This window comes from Rutilus rutilus (assembly GCF_951802725.1).
Source record: "Rutilus rutilus genome assembly, chromosome: 5".
Classification (NCBI taxonomy): domain Eukaryota; kingdom Metazoa; phylum Chordata; class Actinopteri; order Cypriniformes; family Leuciscidae; genus Rutilus; species Rutilus rutilus.
In genome coordinates, this window is record NC_140213.1 from 40,883,847 (window position 1) to 40,902,358 (window position 18,512).

The window sequence follows — 18,512 nt, forward strand, 5'->3', positions numbered from 1 at the left end:
TTGACAGTAAAGAGTGGCATGAAGACTAATCAGATGAAATAAGACAGGAGTCGGATGGCAGAGAGACTGGTAATGATATTACATTAGATGGCAGTTACTGATGGCCTGTCAGCTCTGGATGTGGTGGTCTTATCTCAACATTTCCTCGAGACCTCCGCTTATTGCCTTATCCAGACACCTGGGACCCAGAGTCTCTGTTTCTCACACTGACTCGTTCATTTTCAAGGGCAGAGAGCAGAGCTTGGATACACTGGGCTGTGCATACACACACTCACACACATGCAGCGAAATGCAGTAGACTAGAAATAAACGAATGATGCAGTGTATCAGGCAATTGAGTTTATATCAAACGTTTCTCATTCCCCACAGATAGCTTCAAGCAGCTGCCGCGTTCTGATTACAACTGCGCTTTTTATTGTTGGAAGCACATTTCCGAAAGTGGGAAATCGCAGTGATTCATAATTAACCTTTCTAGACAGTGAAGCTATTTGTAAGAGAGCGTAATAACACTGTTAATGTCTGGGAAGGGTATTACCTCACAATCCTCCAGACAGATAGTTTAACGGGAGGAACATAATTAAAGCTGTTGTTGTGGAGACCCTTATTCACTTCGGTTGTATGGTTGAGGTGAGGTTCAAGCAGAATGGGCTACTTGGAGAAAGCCAGCCCATGGGAAAACGGTCTCCTTCCTGGAAGTGATGGTCGGAGAGAGTGGCGTTCTGCTAGGGTTAGCACTACATTCCTGCATTCCACTGAGAGGGGGAGGGGAGGCCGGCTAATACTGCGTCTGTGTCCGTCTGAAGGAGACTCGTAGGATTGTTTGGAGTTCTTTGGTGTCTCACTTTGGTGTTTGCATGTCTGTGTCCATGCATATCAGATGGGTCTCTCTTTTCATAGTTGTTTTAGAGTTTAGTCACTCTGTAGCGGCTGAGAATGCTGCAGTTCTCACCAGATTTATGGATTAGTGTGTGTGAGTTGACTAAGTTTGCTAAGTCTCACATAAACTCCCTTAATGCAGCCCTCAAAGGCAAAAATGATTCGCAAAGGACATAATGTTCTTAAAATTGTTTTTTGGAGTATTGTAAAGGTTCAGATTAGGGTTAGTCTGTTAGCTTTATGTAAAACCAATAGAAGCCAGTGATATGTTCTCATTTACATTGCTGGGTAAATGTAGACACAAAACAGTGCTAAACATCCCGAATACCAAAGGATGAAAGATTCTGAAGTCGAAACAAAAGTACGTTTTCTCCTAAAATGGGAAAAATTATCAAACATCAGAGAGCTGTCACATTTCCCCCCCAAAAAAATGTTTCCAGAGAAATGAATAATAAAAACAAGCTATTCAGAGGAAAGGGAGACACAGTTAGCTATGTTTCAGCTTGTCAATAGACACGTGTGATGAACATTATTATTTTATTGGCTGATTTATTACTTATATATATATAGCCTTTTTTTTCTTTATTTACTTTTTTATTATATTTTGTTTCATCTCATTTTTTACCTTTTCCCCTTAATTTCTTTATCTGTATTAATTTACTACATAATATTTGTTTCTGTGCTGTCTGTTTTGTTACTGTACATAATGTATACAATTCAGCAATATTGTTTTTCAATTTTTTTTTCCTTTTTTCTTTTCTTTTCTTTACTTTTTTCTTATTTCATTATATATATTTTTTTTACCTTGCTCCTTTTTCCCCTTTATTTCCTTTATCTCTTTGTTTACTAGTCTGCACCATATTTATTTTCTGTGCTGTCTATTTTGTTACTGTACGTACTTATACGCTTCGGTAATATTGCAAATGTTACCAATCATGCCAATAAAGCTCTGTTTAGAGAGGGCTTTGGGAGAGAGCGCACTTTTCAATGGGAAACCAGAGAGCATAAAAAAAAAAAAACATAAAAAAAAAAAAACAGATTAAAATGAAAAATCAAATCAGCACTATCTAATTAACCAGCGGGGTGCACAGGTTCATTTATTGCTCTCCTCCATCTCTTTCCTCCTTTTATATGTGTGTGTGTGTGTGATGGGAGAATAAAGGAGGAGGTGATGATTGGAAGGCTCTCTGGATTTTTGAGACTGTGTGAAGCAAACACACACGTACACACACACACAGATTGTGAGTAATATCCCCAGCACTCCTTGATTATGCTCAACTCTACATAATGCAATTTACTTCCTGCCACATTAATGCTAATCTTTCAATTGCAGTGAGGCTGAGAAAAGTGAGCTAGTCGTCTATTGCTGATGTTGTTCCGTGTGTGTGTGTGTGTGTGAGAGAGAGAGTGTGTGTTGTGTGTGTGTGTGTGCTTATTTAGCTTGCTTTGCACATGCCATAAGTCTCATCCTTGCAACTTTAGATTAAAAGAGAGGAAGACTGATTCACTTTGTGGTTTTTAATCATCTTAAAGTATTACCATGACTGATAAGAGGACAAATAATAATGAGAACCCAAATCTGAAAATAAACAAATATAATTATCTATGGAAATTAAGTTTCGGTAGTGGTCTGATCAACCCTGTTACTCCTGCTGTGTGTTAAGTGTGTAAAATCAGGCCGTGATTTAGATTGTGATTGATTTTCATAGGGGCTAGGTCTTGTTTTTTCCTGTTTTGTACAAATATAGACGCTCATCCTCCGTTTGTGGATAAGGGAAGACCAAAAACACTCCAGAGGGGGTTGGAAAGCTGCCTGTCTGCCCGTTACTGCATCTGCTGCAGTGTCCTGTAGGACAAATCATTGTCATTTTTGTGTAGTACATGTTAGTGTGTTTATTTAGACATGTGCTTTTAAGCAAGTGTGTGTGTGTTTTCATGTGAAAACAGTGTGTGGCTGAGGATTTTCTCTCTCCTTCGTCATAAGTAGTTAAAAGACCTCGGTGACAGACTGCGCAGCGGGCCTGACAGTCCCAACAAAGAAAGGAACTCTTTATTCCTTTGTCCTTCAAAGCTGCATGAATATTGCTGTTGGCTAGGGGGCCGGATGTCTCAATACAAGGATGTGCATTGTTTTTTTTCTCAGAGCAGAGACTAGAGCAGTGCATCATGGGCTGGATGCTGATGTCGCTGCTGTTGTTTTCAGGAGCTGCATTAGTAATTCTTGATGATGTGGCACCAAAGAATTACACTCCAAATACAGCCTTCATTCAGACTCAGGAAATGCTTTGAATGTTTCTCTTGACTTTGACAGTGATCTTGGGGATTATTTTAGCCAGACTTTTCAAAGCATTCATCATAACAAGCCATAAAGATGTCAAATGTCACTGCCATATTGTGGTCATGTCACGATATCGATGGGTTCAGATTATTGGAGAATGGAAGCCACACTTGTTGACTGGAGAGTTTATATTATAAATGAGGAATGCACAATTTTTCAGTATCATATTGGTTATAGGACAATATAAATTTTTTATGTTTCATTTTTTTTCCAGAATTTATATACTTTTATATGCTTTTTTTACAAATTAGAATAACCTTTGCCATAATCGAACACTCACTTATTCTTTAAAAACTCAAAATTAATATTTGTTTTTCATATTGTACATTATAATGTTTTGATGTCTAAATTCACTTAGCATTTAAAATCATTGTTTTTATTTTATTTTTTTATTTTTGGGGTTTTAATTTTTTCATTCATTTAGAAAACGTTTGTATACAATTTATTGAACATTTATCAGTTATCGTTCGTAACTTATAATTATTGGCGGTAACACTTTATTTTACAGTGTCCTTGTTACATATGTTGCATGTACTTACTTTAGTAATAACTAGTAAATTATGTTTAATAATTTACATAAAGTAAATTATGCATAATTACATGCAACTAACCCTCAACCGAATCCTAATCCTACCCTATCCCTATAGTAAGTACATGTAGTTGACTAATATTACTCAGTACTTAAATATATAATTACACTGTAACAATGACACTTTAAAATAAAGTGTAACCTTATTGTATTGGCCAGTGTCGGTGCATCTCTACTTTAAAAACAAAATTAAAACCATGTTCATTTAAAATCAACCAGTTGGTTAATTCAAATAGATGGGAATGTGTGACATCTACCAATTAAAACCGGTAAAGGTAAAATTCCAACGAATGTCTGAAAATTTGTGATGAACAATGAGGAACATTGAATACAAAACCAAAAAGTTAAATGTTATACATTTGTATGTTATATAATTTTATATTTATAATAATAGTAAAAAAAGTAAGGAATAATTGATGATGAGCCATTGAATTATTAGAAAAATAATGCACATCCGAGGTGGTAATGGCCGTTACACCTCAGGTGTATCGCTTATACTACGGTTACCACACCTCAAAACATTGTTCAGATGATGTATTTCAAGACGTTTGTTGACGTTTTTGTCCTTAAAACGCTTTTGTGTGTGGGACTCATTTCTTACGCATCTCATCCCAAGCCTCTGTTGCTAACAACTTGGAAATAATTTGTTGTTTTTATCCTATTGTTTCCCATATTTATTTGCTCGGCCAGTGTCATTGTGAGTTTTGGTTCTGTTTTGCTGTAAAGACCTTTGAAATAACTGAAATCATTTGTCAAGGTGAAATGGAACTGTAATGTGGTCAAGACCTGCCTGGAAGCCGTGCGTTTCCCTGAAAATAATGGCACACCATAGAACGTTCGCCAACCAATCAGAATCAAGCATTCAACAGCCTAAGATCATATACTGTGCTATTCCTGCAGACCTAGTGTTTGAAATTCTACTCATTCTTGAAGCTTGGCTTTATTAAATAAATCATCCTGTTATTTGGAGATATATCCTAGTTCACATTTCCCACCAGAATTTTCCAGCAGATTCATCTGGAATTTAGAGGACTGATGTAGAGAAAACCTAACAGAGATGTTAGGAATGGTTCAGTGTTGGAGAAAAAAAAGAAACATTACCATGCTGGTTCAGAGGGAAATGGGATTTCCATATTCACATTATCAGACCCTCATCTGTATCTCTAAATGCTTGGTCTGTTCTGGGGTTCCCGGGTCCGATCCGACTTGGGCTGAGCCTTTCTTGCCAGATTGCCCTGAATCTCATGACACGCGCGGCATGTGGGGGGTTACAGAGGCCACGGGGCAGCGGTCACAGTTCCAGAGCCGAAACACTGCCAGCTGAACAACATTGTGCGTAGGTGTGACAGCCTGACCAAACCGAGACCGGGCCGCTCGGACACAATGAACCTACTGTTCCACATTCACTGAGCCATATTACTATCCAACAGGGGCTAAGGTGTGAAAGATGTCGCGCATTTTTTAGTCACTGAATATTTAATACAGAACGATTTCAATCTTTTACCGAAAGGGTGCAGCGGGCTGTTACAAACAGCAAAGATTGTCTCATTTTCACCACTCTAGTGCTTTGTGACAGGCAGTTAGACCTCTCACCTCCAGACGAGCATCGCCCAACACCCGCCTCTTTCTAATATATAACAGGATTGTGATTAGTGGGCGCTGACGGAGGGGGCTTATTAGCTGAAGAGCGAGAGGGGTTGGGGCGCTAATTGAAATGATGTCTGATGTGATAGCCTAATCTCTATGATGACAAAATCCATGCACACTTGCTAATTTCAATGACAGCTCTGATGTCACTCAGGCTTAGCTGACAGAAATAAATAACAAACATCCCAGAGAACGTTAGAAGGAGCGAATGTCGTCTCAGCCATCGAAATCCATCTTGCGTAGCAGACATGCCGCAGTGCGAGATGAAGTGCTGCTCAATTGTCATGGAGACCAGACACGGCACCTTGTGGCCTGAGAAGACAGCCACTGCGTGAAGATAAGGGCTTCAAATTCATACGGCACTTTCAATTAGGGAGAATCTTGCTGGTTTGACACCAGTTGTGCAGTGTAATTCATGGCCTCAGATTCATGGGCTTCAGGGGATTGTAGTCGTTTAGGTATGGGGGTGGGGGGAACTGCGTCTCAATTCCCACTCTACCTCTCTAAAATGTGGATCGTTGTGAACATTGATACGCTAAACATTGGGACACTGATGACTCAATTACCTGTGACACGATAACAAGGTCAGACATTAAAAGCACTGGTGTTTGATATCATCGCTGTGTAACATTATGAAATATGTGCTTGTCTTGCATTGTTTTATTTTTAAGCAAGATAATATACATACACTACTGTTCAAAACTTTGAGGTCAGTAAGATAAAAACGAAGAAAATAAATTAATGCTTTTATTCAGCAAGGATGCATTCGATTGATCAAAATGACTAAAGTTTGTCTTTACAATTACAAAACAAAATATTCTGTTATAAACGATTAGCTGAATTTCAATAAATGCTGTCCTTTTGAACTTTCTATTCATCAAGTTCATCAAGTTTTCCCACAAAAATACTAAGCAGCACAACTGTTTTCAACATTTATAATAATAAGAAATGTTTCTTGAGCACCAAATTAGCATATTAGAATAATTTCTGAAGGATCATGTGACACTCAAGACTGGAGTAATGATGCTAAAAAATTCAACTTTATCATCACAGGAATAAACTGCATTTTTAAATATATTAAAATAGAAAACATTTTTATTCATTACATTTTTATCATTATTTTAATTTGTAATAATATTTCACAATATTACTGTATTTTTGAAGAGACTTCTTTCAGAAACATTTAAAAATCTTACTGACCCCAAACTTTTGAACAGTAGTGTACATAGTCAACATTAAAGAAAATTTAATAATGTATGACGACAAAAAAAAAACAAAAAAAAAACTGAATAATATATCAGTATTTTTCCCCATATATTAATAATGAAAGTTAATGGGGCCCAATATGGCTTTTCCCAAATATTTTCTTTTGTTTCATAGAAGAAAGAAAGTCATACAGGTTTGGAACAACATTTACAAAAGAAAATGATTACTGAATGTACATTTTTGGGTGAATTATCCCTTTAAAGACAGAAACAACAACAACAACAACTTTCTTATGTAGCCTATATTAACATTATTATTTCCAGTAAATCGAAATTGTGAGCATAGACCTTGTTCACAGCAGCGACATGTTTGATTTTTTCAGTGGGTTGTACTGTTATTTAATGTGTTTTTTGATTGTTTTGCTGATGAAACACTGCAAAAATATATTTCCAAGAAATGTCAGTAGACAAAAAACTACATCAGCTGTTGAAAATTTTAAGTGATCTATAGCTTTTTACTTGCCATTGAAAACACAGTTAAGTCTATCCCTCACAGCCTTGCTTTCATTACTGTCATGGCGCTGCTCTGAATAAGGTCTTTTTTGCTGCTTTTATGACTTTTATAGTGCATTCTAGTGAACATTTTAAGTGGACTGGAGTGATTTTGACAATGGGATAACTGCTGAAATGTCTCATTGCCTACAGCCCTTAAGAGATAGTTCATCAAAAATGAATCATCATTTACTCCTATCCTCATGTCGTTCCAAACCGTATAACTCTTTTTTTATCCTCCAAACAGAAAAAAAGACACACCGTAGGATTTTTAAGCATATATCCCAAATTGAAATGGTAGCCTCTATCAACAAGTGATACTACAAAACTGGCTTCAGGTCAAAATGAGAGAATATTCTCTGGCAGGACAGATCAGGTTTTGGAGGTTTCCACTGACCTCCCTCCTGACCTCAGCACCAGCCGACGATGTCATGGCAGTTTGAGGACAGTGCGGCTCTCTTCTGTCACCTCTCTTACATTCCAGCTTTTAGGAAGGAATGGTGTATTACTTTGTGCCTTGCTTTCATCTGAGGACTGGGAATTTCTATCTGTTATTTGTAAATTGCAGAAGACAGTCCAGTAGAACATGCAGCTTTTGCCTATTTACCACATTGATTTAAATGTGGATCCCAATTTGACCCCCTGACCTGGTCAGTCCCTCACGGGAGAATTGGAGAATGATGTCATGCTTTGAAATTCCTCGTGAATGGATTCATTTATTTAATTAACTATCACGAGTCATTTCATTTTTAAATAAATATATTTGCAATCAGGATTATTTATTTATTTATTATTATTATTATAGTTTAACATTTTTATTGTATTTTGTCTTTTTTTTATGTGAAAAATAGTCAAGTTCCCCCCCGATAATTTGTACAAATGACTAGATTAATTTAATTTGAAATGAAGATAGAAAATAAATAGAGAACAGAGTTTTGCTTCAGTAATACGTTAAGTGATAAACAATATTTCCCCTCAGTCAGGAACAATCTACCCAGTCCTTCCTTTTTTTTATCGATGGTTCTTTAATTATTCAGGTCAGATATATACTGAATATAAGAGATTAAACATTTTAAAACACTTCAAATGTCAATGGAGTTTAGCTTTTTGTCTCCTGAGGAAGTAGAGAATAGTTGTGTGAGGCGATTTGCTTCTAGGACAAAAGGATGAGCAACAAAATCAGCAGCAAAGGGAAAACAGAACGTTTGAGGCTGAAGGAAAAGGTCTAGACAAAGCTGTGTGTTTGTGTGTGAGGGGTACAGCGGATGGCCAAAAAAACAAATCTCTGTGTCTTTCTCAGGTCTACAGAGAGGTTCACTAAACATTCCTCACAGGCAGGGGGAGGAAGAGGGTAAGGCTCATTAACATAAGAACAGAGTCCTCAGCCAATCAGCAGCAGGGAGAGGGAATGTCAGGTCTGAGAAGGAACTGGGAGGGTGTCAGGTTACCCTGTGCATTCTTCCCTCCTCCTTTTGCCAGAGAGGGAGGGAGAGAAAGAGCACAGGACGGACACCGAGAGAACGAGCGAGTTCAAGACAGAGAAGTATATGGGACAGTCTCATTCTTGCCCTCTGACATCACGGAATTGGAGTATGTGTTAGGAGCTGCCCGGATTTTCTGCCCGTCGGAGACGCAGAGAGATTTGACAAAGAGCTGGACAGTCCGAGGGAGTTTTCATCGGGGGTCAAATCTCAGGCAGTTTAGTGCTGTGTGGAGTCCCAGAGACTCACACAGCGGGGCTGAAAATGAATTATCTGGTGAGTGTGTTTGCTGTTCTCGTTGTTGTGTGAACGCTTTAAGTTGGTTATGCTAAATGCCCTCGGGTAATGTATCTGGAGTGAATGGGAAAGTGTAGTCATGGTGGACAGAAGAAACACAAGAGACACTTTTAACTTTTTTGTTTTTCTTAGTTTTTTTTCAACTTCAATCTAATACTTTTTGTCTTATTTAACTTTTTATCATTTTTAAGTAGCAACAGATCAGAACAAGTAGGCTATCAGCTTAAAAAGCTCTTAAAAGAGGCAATAATAATTGCCATAACAATTCACAAAGAGGCCATCAGAATATATCGGCTCCATCTGAGGTTTTTAAAAATGGCTTTTCTTGAGGAGCAGTGAGTTTTGAAAGCTTAGGAGAGAGTGTGAGAAAGCAGGCATAACGGGAGAAAGAAGGGAAGGAAAAGGAGCCCTGCCGCTGTGAGCTTCTCTGCTGACTCAGGAGAAAGCTGAAAGATTAAGGTTTTATGGAAAGGAGCAGGGGAAAGAAGGAGGGAGAGAGAGAAAAAAGAGAGGGAGAGAAGAACAGCATGAAGCGACTGGCCGAAGCATCCGTTCCTTGCCATTGTTTGAAAGCACTGGCGCTCGTTCAGCTTGTAAGGGTTGGGAATGACACAGTGCTTTGGTATTTGAACGTGAGAGTTGGGCTGTACTGTATTTCCGTCTGTGAGGAATCTGGACGCTGGGATTCACCCCCTGCACAGGCTGGGATTTTCCCCCGGCCATAGAAATGGACCTTGAAATGGTTATGGTCAATTATTAGTGCACTGAATATCAGAATGTGAATTGAAAACAGATGATAACTGGCTTTTTAAGAAGAATGAGGAGTATGAATTTTATTATATTGCATTTTTCTTTTTTTATTCCAAGGATTTTTTAATCGGTTGAAACCAGAGTCAGTATATATTGGTTCCTCCTGAGGTGGTCCGTGATGAAGGTGGGGAGTTGCGTACTCTTGTGAGTGGGCTGTTGGCTTATTGAGATCACTCTTTAATTTAGGTAACCAGGCTGAATCAGTTGCTAAGTTAAGAATGTTGAGTCATGTTGTGTTAGGGATCTTCAAATAAAAGAAAGACCCCTTCTTCAGAAGATAGCTGAGTAACCTGAGTCCATCTCCCCCCTGTATTGCCTCTCTGACTCAACCCTGACTCACCCTCCGGCTCTTGGGTTTGAGAGGGAGGAATTCCCCACCGCTGGCCTGAACCCCACACCCTCTCCTGCGGGTCTGACGGACAGGACCTGCTCCTCATCCTCATTATCCTCATAATCATACACACATGAATGTCAGCATCAGGCTGTGTAGAAGTAACACTGATCTGACCAAATTTAACCCCTTTGGTAACATCACGCATGTGACGCAGAAGTATTGTGGTCCAAAGTAATTCAAGCACTACAGGAAAACATTTACAGACATTTAACCAAGACGGGATCAGAGCAAAACAGGTTTCCTGGTTTGACCTTTAATCAATACCAGAACGAAGTGCTTTGATTCCTAAATTTTGAGGCGTGATATTTGGCTATATTCATATGAATATAGCCTGTGTTACCAACCGAATATTAGCATAGTAGTTGCTCTTAGCTTAGTTAATGGTTTCCAGTTGCACTTCATTTAACTATCTGGGCCAGTTTGTTTGACATAGATTAAACCATCTTAAAAAGAGAATGACAGCATTTTAGATCAAATATGATGAAATTTATGCCTAAAACAGTCATAGAATCTCTTCAAAGGAACATCTGATTCATTTAATGTCTCAGATGTTTCTCCTAAATGTCTTTTGAAATAACTGAGACAGCTGCTGTCGTACAGTATACAGCTATAAAATTTGCATAACAAAGCTTAATAATTTGGTCAAGGAAGAGTTTGATGAGAAATATTCTATATATATTACAGCAAGCGTTCTCAGTGTGGTCCTGGAGGGCCACTGTCCTGCAGAGTTTAGCTCCAACCCTAATCAAACACACCTGAACCAGCTAATTAAGCTCTGTAGGATTACTAGAAAGCTACAGGCAGGTGAGTTTGGATTGTGGAAAGTGGCCCTCGAGGACCAGGGTTGAGAACCCCTGTATTAGAGTATGTTGAAATCTCAGACTTTTCATAAATCTGAGCACAGTTTTGATCATTTCTGGGTTTAGAACTTCAATAATGTGATCTTCCTTCTGAAAACGATCCACTTAAACCAGCTGCTTTGCTTGTCTTAGATGGTTTAAGCTGGTCTTCCAGTCTGGCCAAATTGGTGTTTAGCTGGGAAAGTTCCTAAAACCAGGCAACAGACCATCACAATCTAAGACCAGCAAACCAGCTCAGGCTGGTTTATTATGTTTGTTGGTTTTCTCCAGTAGGGTTTAACTTAACAGTTTCCTACCTAGAGAAACAGTTGAGACATTTAAGATAACTTATTTGTGATTTTTCTTTCATGTGGGTCTTGCTATACCCCTGACCGTCATCTCTTTGAACATGGACAGCAGATGTTGTTTAGCTGCCAGAGTTTAAAGTGAATATGATTCTGTGTTTCTCCCCTGAGCATGAGAAATAACCTACAATAGCTTATTTCAAAGACTGAGAACTCTTCAAAGAGACAAGAGTTTCCAATACAATTATGAGATGATCATCATTTTTCCAATAGCTTCACACTGTGTGTAGTCGTACACATTCCATGTCAGAGCTCCTCTTCCTGTCTTTGTATCTCAGGCCTCCAAGAGTTTATGGCCTTGTCACTGTTATTGAACTTATGGAATGACTGTTTGAGGTCGCAGTGACGCTCTGTGCTGGAAAGGAATAATCGTGTTCTATTGAAGCCTGTCATTTTTGGATTTATTGTTTGGCGTAGGCAGGATTCTGGACATGTTTGTACAGTGATGAAGGTCCTTTCGCTCAGGGTGAAGATGAAAGTGTTTATAGCACGTGCTGTAGTCCTTCTGAAAATTCCCTTTGTCCTTGTTACACTCACGTTTATCTTTTTTTGACCGTCCCAGGTCTGTAAATCACGGCGTAAAGATCAGCACATCGGCATTGTGTTGCCGTGGAAAAACATTGGCAGTAAACCAACACTCAGTCGTAGCCTGTAGCTACAAGAAGCTGTTTTTTAAAGAGGGTGTTGCAACCTCACCCTGCCAGGAAAGGAGGGGCAGAGAGGAGGTGTCTTTTTTTCAGTCAACAAGAGTGAAATGGATGGTGAATGTTAAGTTCATGTAGGTGCGTAGTTGTATTTCTGGGATGAGCTGTGTGTTTTTAGGATTTAGATGCGATGGTGTGATTTTTGTCTGGCTGTGAATCACAGAGTATGTCTGTAGTGGGTGATGCACCATTCGACAGTGGTGTCTGCATGTGTGTCTGAGTGTTAACTGTACTGAGGACATGAAATGAAAAAGGTAGACAGTATGGAAGTGTGACTGTGTGTTGTGAGGTGGGCAGAAGGAATGTAATGTGGGCTAATATCTGTGTTAAGTTGAAGCTGTGGAATGTTTCAGGAATGAAAGGATGGGTCTAGTCTTGCACTGAGAATGTTACAAACACATTGATAGAGCTATCTAAGGGTGTGTTCACACTTCGGTTCGCTTGGTCCGGACCAAAAAAAAACAAAAAAAACATTTAGTCCTGGTCCGCTTAGCGTTCACATTTGCATTATCACCAAACCTAAATATACCGAACCTTAAGGCATATGTATATGTTCACAACCTGATTGGTCGGCTTTTATTACGTATATTTCGTGACAGAACTTACCGAACATCTAAAACAATGCTGTGTGCTGGGCTAAATGCACTCGTTGTATGTGCGTAGCCTGCATATGATGGTATTTTGACCAGCTGAGAACTCGTGAAGAGTTATCAAATGTTTAAAGGAGTCAAAATAGTGTCAGGAATCCCTCTGTCACACTCAAACAAAGATCTGTGATGAGACACGGTTCTGATGCCTGTACCAAACTGTGATGGGCAACATCGCGACTATGGCGAGAAAAAACAGGTTCGTTTACATGTCTTTGGTCCGTTGTGTTGTGTTCATATATCATTCGAACCGCACCAGAGTTTATTTGGAAGTGGAACGTGGCAGCGTTCACACTTATTCAAATGAACCGCACTAACAGAGCAATCAAAATTTTAATCAAACCAAACCAAGTGTGATCACACCCTTAATGTGACATACCATAGATTTCTTTTATAGTATGGTATGGCACATTTTTTTTGTAAAGAAAAACAAACAATTACATTATAAAAGATTTCTATTTCAAATAAATGCTGTAATGAGTCATTTTGCCATCAAGGGAATAAATGGCATTTTAAAATATATTAAAATTCTATATTTTAAATTGTAATCACATTTCACAATATTACTGTTTTTACTATATTTTTTATAAAATAAATGTAGCCTTGGTGAGCATAAGAGACGTAACAAAACATAAAAAATTAAAAATCTTGCCGAACACAATTGAAAAGCACACACTTTATATATATATATATAATAAAGTATTCCAAAAATGCTTGGACAAATAAATCCATATTTCTCCAAATTTATGTAGTAAACTGCGACTGTATCATCTGTTATTGTCCTTTTTTTTTGCTTAGGTTTGTACATCTCGAACTAAGGATTAATTATGTGCCTCCAAGCCTTTGCTCTTTTCCTCGGCAGGCCTGTTGTTAATACTCAAGTCTGGTCTTGTCTGTTGTAAACTCACCTATATATAGTGAAAATAGAGCAGGCCACTGGCCCACTGTTTGTCTCTGCCATCAACCTTCTGTTATTGTCTTCTCTTCTGTTGAGATTTCACGTCCCTTCCTGCGAATAGAGCGGGATAGTGCCCCACTTACACTGTATACTTCCAGCATGATTTAATCTTTTAGAAGAGACATTCATCCAGTTCATATACATCAGATAAATCTGTTTAAGAGAAACAGACACTTTTTTATGATCTTAAAGGGATAGTTCATCTAAAAATGAAAATGCATTTACTCACCAGTTTCTGTGGACAGAAATTGAGATGTTTATACCTAAATCAGACTTTCTTTCCATGTGTGTATCTATGTGTCATACATGACTGACACAAGCTGATAGCGGCAAACGTCCAAACACGCGTCTGGCTGTCTGAGTCACATCGCTGAATCTCAGCTCTGATGACTATCGCTACTGTCTGATACAGCGTCTGCTCCTTGTGTATATGTCTGAAAATGTGTCTACAACAGCTTACCGTTCTTAACTTCACCTGCCTTATAATTACTTCATCCAACCTGCTATTTATGCAACCAGTAAGCCCCTCAAAATAACAACCAGACCGCAAAATATCACCCAAGACTGAGACGCTATATAGATGGGAAAATTTAGAGACCTCTTACTAAGTTGTGTATATGTTCCGGCTACTCAGTTCAGATAAAATGTCTGGCTTTTGTTCTTGTTCGGTCAGGCTCAGGTGTCTTATGCGAACAAAGTGACAGAGACGGCCTTGTTTTGTCTGCAGCGCCCATCTGTTTTTAAACCAATGAAAACTTTTGATGAGGTAGGGAACGTTCCCTCCCAGAGCTCAGGAGGTGGATGTGTGATGAGAATGGACCCGAGACAGATGAGACTCTATCTTCAATTTGGTGCCAACGAAAACCATGCCATGAGGGACAGAAGTACAGCCTGTTCAATATGTCAGACTGTACCTGAATGTCGATCAGTAAAACGTGGGAAGATTTTTAGTGTTTCAGTTGAACAATCAACGCTCAGGTGCACAGCTTACCTTTCGTTTATGATCGGGCCGTCTGCACTGATATTAAAATTCTGGCTGTTCATTTTTGTTTATAGTTTAGGTGATATATATATATATTTGTGTTATATATATATATTTAATTGTTGTCATGGCCGATAACTTATAATATCTGATATAAAAATTTGATTCTACTTTGTAATAAATAAATGAAAAATGTAAACTAAAAATAATCATTTTAAATGCTACAAGTGAAATTAAGCATCACAACATTATGATGTTCAGTATAAAAAAAATTATATTAATTTTGAGATTTGCTAAAGATTACATTTAACAGTGTTATTATATTAAAAGATTAAATTACATTAACATTAAAGATGAACTTTATGTGAGTGTGGACATACACAATAAAAGATCCAATATCGATACGTTATATACATTTAAAAAAATCTCTAATAACAGCTGACAATCCAGCGTTATTCTAGTATTATGTAAATACTATTGTAGTATCTTTTGAATTAGCTTTTATTTTCATATGTTTAGTTTTCATGTTAATTTTAGTTTAAGTTTTACAAATGTTGTACTTTTGTCATTTTTTTTAATATATACCTGTATTTTTAATATAATTCTAAATAACTTAAGATTAAAAGAAATCTTTTTTAGTATTATTTGTAGTACTTCAACTTCAGCTTATTCATTCCAGTAGCAGTTAGTAGCCAAATAGCCTAATTTTTCTAATATGTAGATGTATATTTTATTTTATTTCAACTTTATTTCAGTGACCAAAAATTATTTTTAATAGTTTTAGTTAACAGTAACAACACTGTGACAACCGTTATGGATATATTGTACATTTCCTAGTTTACAACAAGGTTCATGAGATGATCTATAGCTGTGTTGTAGAGGTGTTCGTAGACTATCTCCGTGTCCTTGAAGCTAATGAGCTCACACACACTCACAATAACAAACAAAAAACACTACCTGCCCCCACCTTGCTAACTTTACTAGTGTTTGTCCCATGGGGTCATGCAGAGGCACCAGACAAAAGCACCCCCTCAACACACACAACAATACAAACACACACACACACACTCATTGACCTGTCTGTACAGAGCGCGCTCCAGCAGCTGCCACATTACCTCTTGTTCAGTGGCTCTGTCTGAATGAAGCGCTCAGCCCCTTCCTTCCTTCCCTCTCTCACAGGTCCACATCCCTCTTTCCTCTCCCCTCCATCCTGTGGAATTCTCTTTCATTCAAAAGATTTCTTCCTCTTTCTCAGTCATTTTTATCCCCATTGTTAAAGGAATAGTTCTCCCAAAAATGTAATTTCTGTTATCATTTACTCACCTTCATGTCAGTCTAAGTATTGCAAAAGGACCATTTTTATGATACTTTTATTGTGCTTTTTAGTAATTTGACACCCCCAGTCCTCATTCACTTTCATTATATTGAAAAGAGTGACTAGGAAATTCTTCAAAAATTCACTTTTGAAAGAGTGAGCAATCACTTTAACATGTGGCCTGCAAAACGCTCTCGCACTCATGACCCTTTTAAATGCAAATGGATGAACGTTTCGTCCTTTGGATGACGAGTTTCCTTTTATTCTCCATTCTCTTCCTCTATCTCTTTCATCCATTCTCTCTGTCTTTCTCCAGAGATAATAAAGTTTAGCATCAGTCTCTGTCTGCTCTAGCCACAGGGAAAGTGTTTGACCTGGACATTTCCATGGTGATGATTGCCAGCGAGAAATGAAGCGAATCTCTCGTCATCCACATCTTTTCCTGAAACAATACTTAAATGTTGGCCAGTAACTAGCCTACAGTAGTGTGACAGTAACTCAGCTATTGTCAAAACAATAAAGCTTATCCAGTAAAAAACAGCTTTTTCAAAAAAGCTGCATTGTAGTGTTTTGAAATGTAAAATTTTCTTTAATGTTATGTTTATATTTACAATTTACACACAGATTTATAGTTAATAGCTAACTGCTCTCTCCTAAAATATATCTTTCTTAGGAACCACTGGGAAGTTTAATCGTTTTAGTATGAGTCATAAACTCGTACTAAAGTATACTCATACTAAAGGTATGTTCATAAATGATTCATTTGAGTCATTTCATGTCATATTTTATGTGGCAAAATTGCTAAAAGCTATATTTCGTCACCAGTGTTGGGGGTAATGTATTGCGAGTACGTGAGTTACATAATCAGATTACTTTTTTCAAGTTACTAGTAAAGTTCCGCATTACTTTTAAATGTATAACTAAATATATCGGATTTACTTCTTCAAATAAGTAACGCAAGTTACAGTACTTTGTTTTCCCATTCATTTTTCTGCATACTATTCTTTTGTGATCCAGAATGTTTGAGCTGCGCCCTCTACTGTACAGGTGTGAATGTGCATTTCCTTCAGCCTGATGGTGCGTTCACACCGAACGCGAATAGCGCGTCAGGCGCGAGTGATTTCAATGTTAAGTCAATGCAAAGACGCGTTTCGCGCGTAAAAAATTCCTGCGGCGCGAATGAGGCGTAGAGCGCGGCGCGGTAGACGCGAATACGCCTCATTCGCGCGTCAAGTTCGCGCGAATAGCGCGAATTGAGTGTCTAGCGCGTTAAGCGCGTTATGCGCGAATGATTTTATTAGTGCTATTTGTGCATTCACGCGTTTGACGCGAATTCGCGTCTGCCGCCCGAGTTGAAAAATCTGAACTTCTGCGTCAATTCGCGCCGCGTTAACCAATCAGGAGCCTGCTTGCTGCTGTCACGTGGTGAACTGACAGTATATAATGTTATTTTATGTTTGGCCTCAATAAATTATTTTGTAATATGACTAAAATGCACAACAAAGCAAATCTTTCACATAAAAACTCGATTTCAATATGAGAGATACTCATTTTTTATTGAATGCTATTTATTCCGTATCTATTCTAGATTATATGAAACTTTATTAATCTAATGTAAAGACAACAAACACAATTTAGTGTATAAAAACTTCTTTTTTTTTAAATCACAGGACAGGTTTCACTTTTGGAGGCTGGCTCCATTTATTATCAAAACAAAAATAAATGACAGATTAGGTGTGGGCGAGGGTGAACCTCGCGCCGGGCTGTACAGCACGGGCTCGTCATGCAGCGACCACTCGAGGCCGAGGCTTATACGGCCTACGCTGTCCTCGTCAGCGTCCTCACCGTTAGGTCCACCAAACCTACCTCCTGGAGCAAATTGTGAAACTCCTGAAACCCTCCGGAGGGTCTGGTGGACCCGAGTACAGCGACGATGTCCCCTACGCAGCTGTTTCTGCTCTCCAGAGCATATACGAGCGGTGACTCTCTCGATTAATGCTACTGCTAATGCTCGATAAACATCTAAAAAAGATGGCCGCCAACAGGTTTCGAAACTTTCGCCTCCGGATTTCGCCTCTGACGCGCGTGACGCGCGTAAATTTCATTTCAAACTTTTGATTTTACGCGCGTCAATTTCGCTCTTGACGCGCGAATTAACACAAAGTGGTCAAGCGTATAACTAGACGCGGCAGGCGCGAATTTGACGCGCTATTCGCGTTTGGTGTGAACGCAGCATGAGGCTTATTCATTTCACTTTTGGTATGAAAGGTCCTTTACATTTATCAAAAATATTACTTTTTTTGTTATTAAAAAACAAACAAGCAAGCCCAGCCCAGGTGAGAAAAAGTAACACAAAAGTACCGTAACGCATTATTTTCCATAAAAAGTAACTTAACTCAATTAGTTATTTTTTTAAGGAAGTATTGTAACGTATTACTTTAAAAAAAGTAATTTGTAACACTGTTCGTCACTATGTTTTTGACTTGGTTATATAAATTAGTGTTTCTAGTCTT

General features: G+C 38.3%; 1 protein-coding gene across 2 annotated transcripts in view; it reads left to right on the forward strand.

Moving 5' to 3' along the window:
* The window catches only part of bcar1 (BCAR1 scaffold protein, Cas family member), a 96,072-nt gene that overhangs the window by 39,512 nt on the left and 38,048 nt on the right, over window positions 1–18,512 (forward strand). The window contains exon 1 of one of the 2 annotated variants that reach the window (XM_084410055.1): window positions 8,712–8,964. The exons of the other annotated variant lie outside the window; for it this stretch is intronic. Coding sequence (XP_084266181.1) covers window positions 8,953–8,964 — 12 coding nt within the window. The 5' untranslated portion in view covers window positions 8,712–8,952. Of the gene's footprint in view, window positions 1–8,711; window positions 8,965–18,512 lie in introns of those variants that run through there. 2 annotated transcript variants of the gene reach the window in all.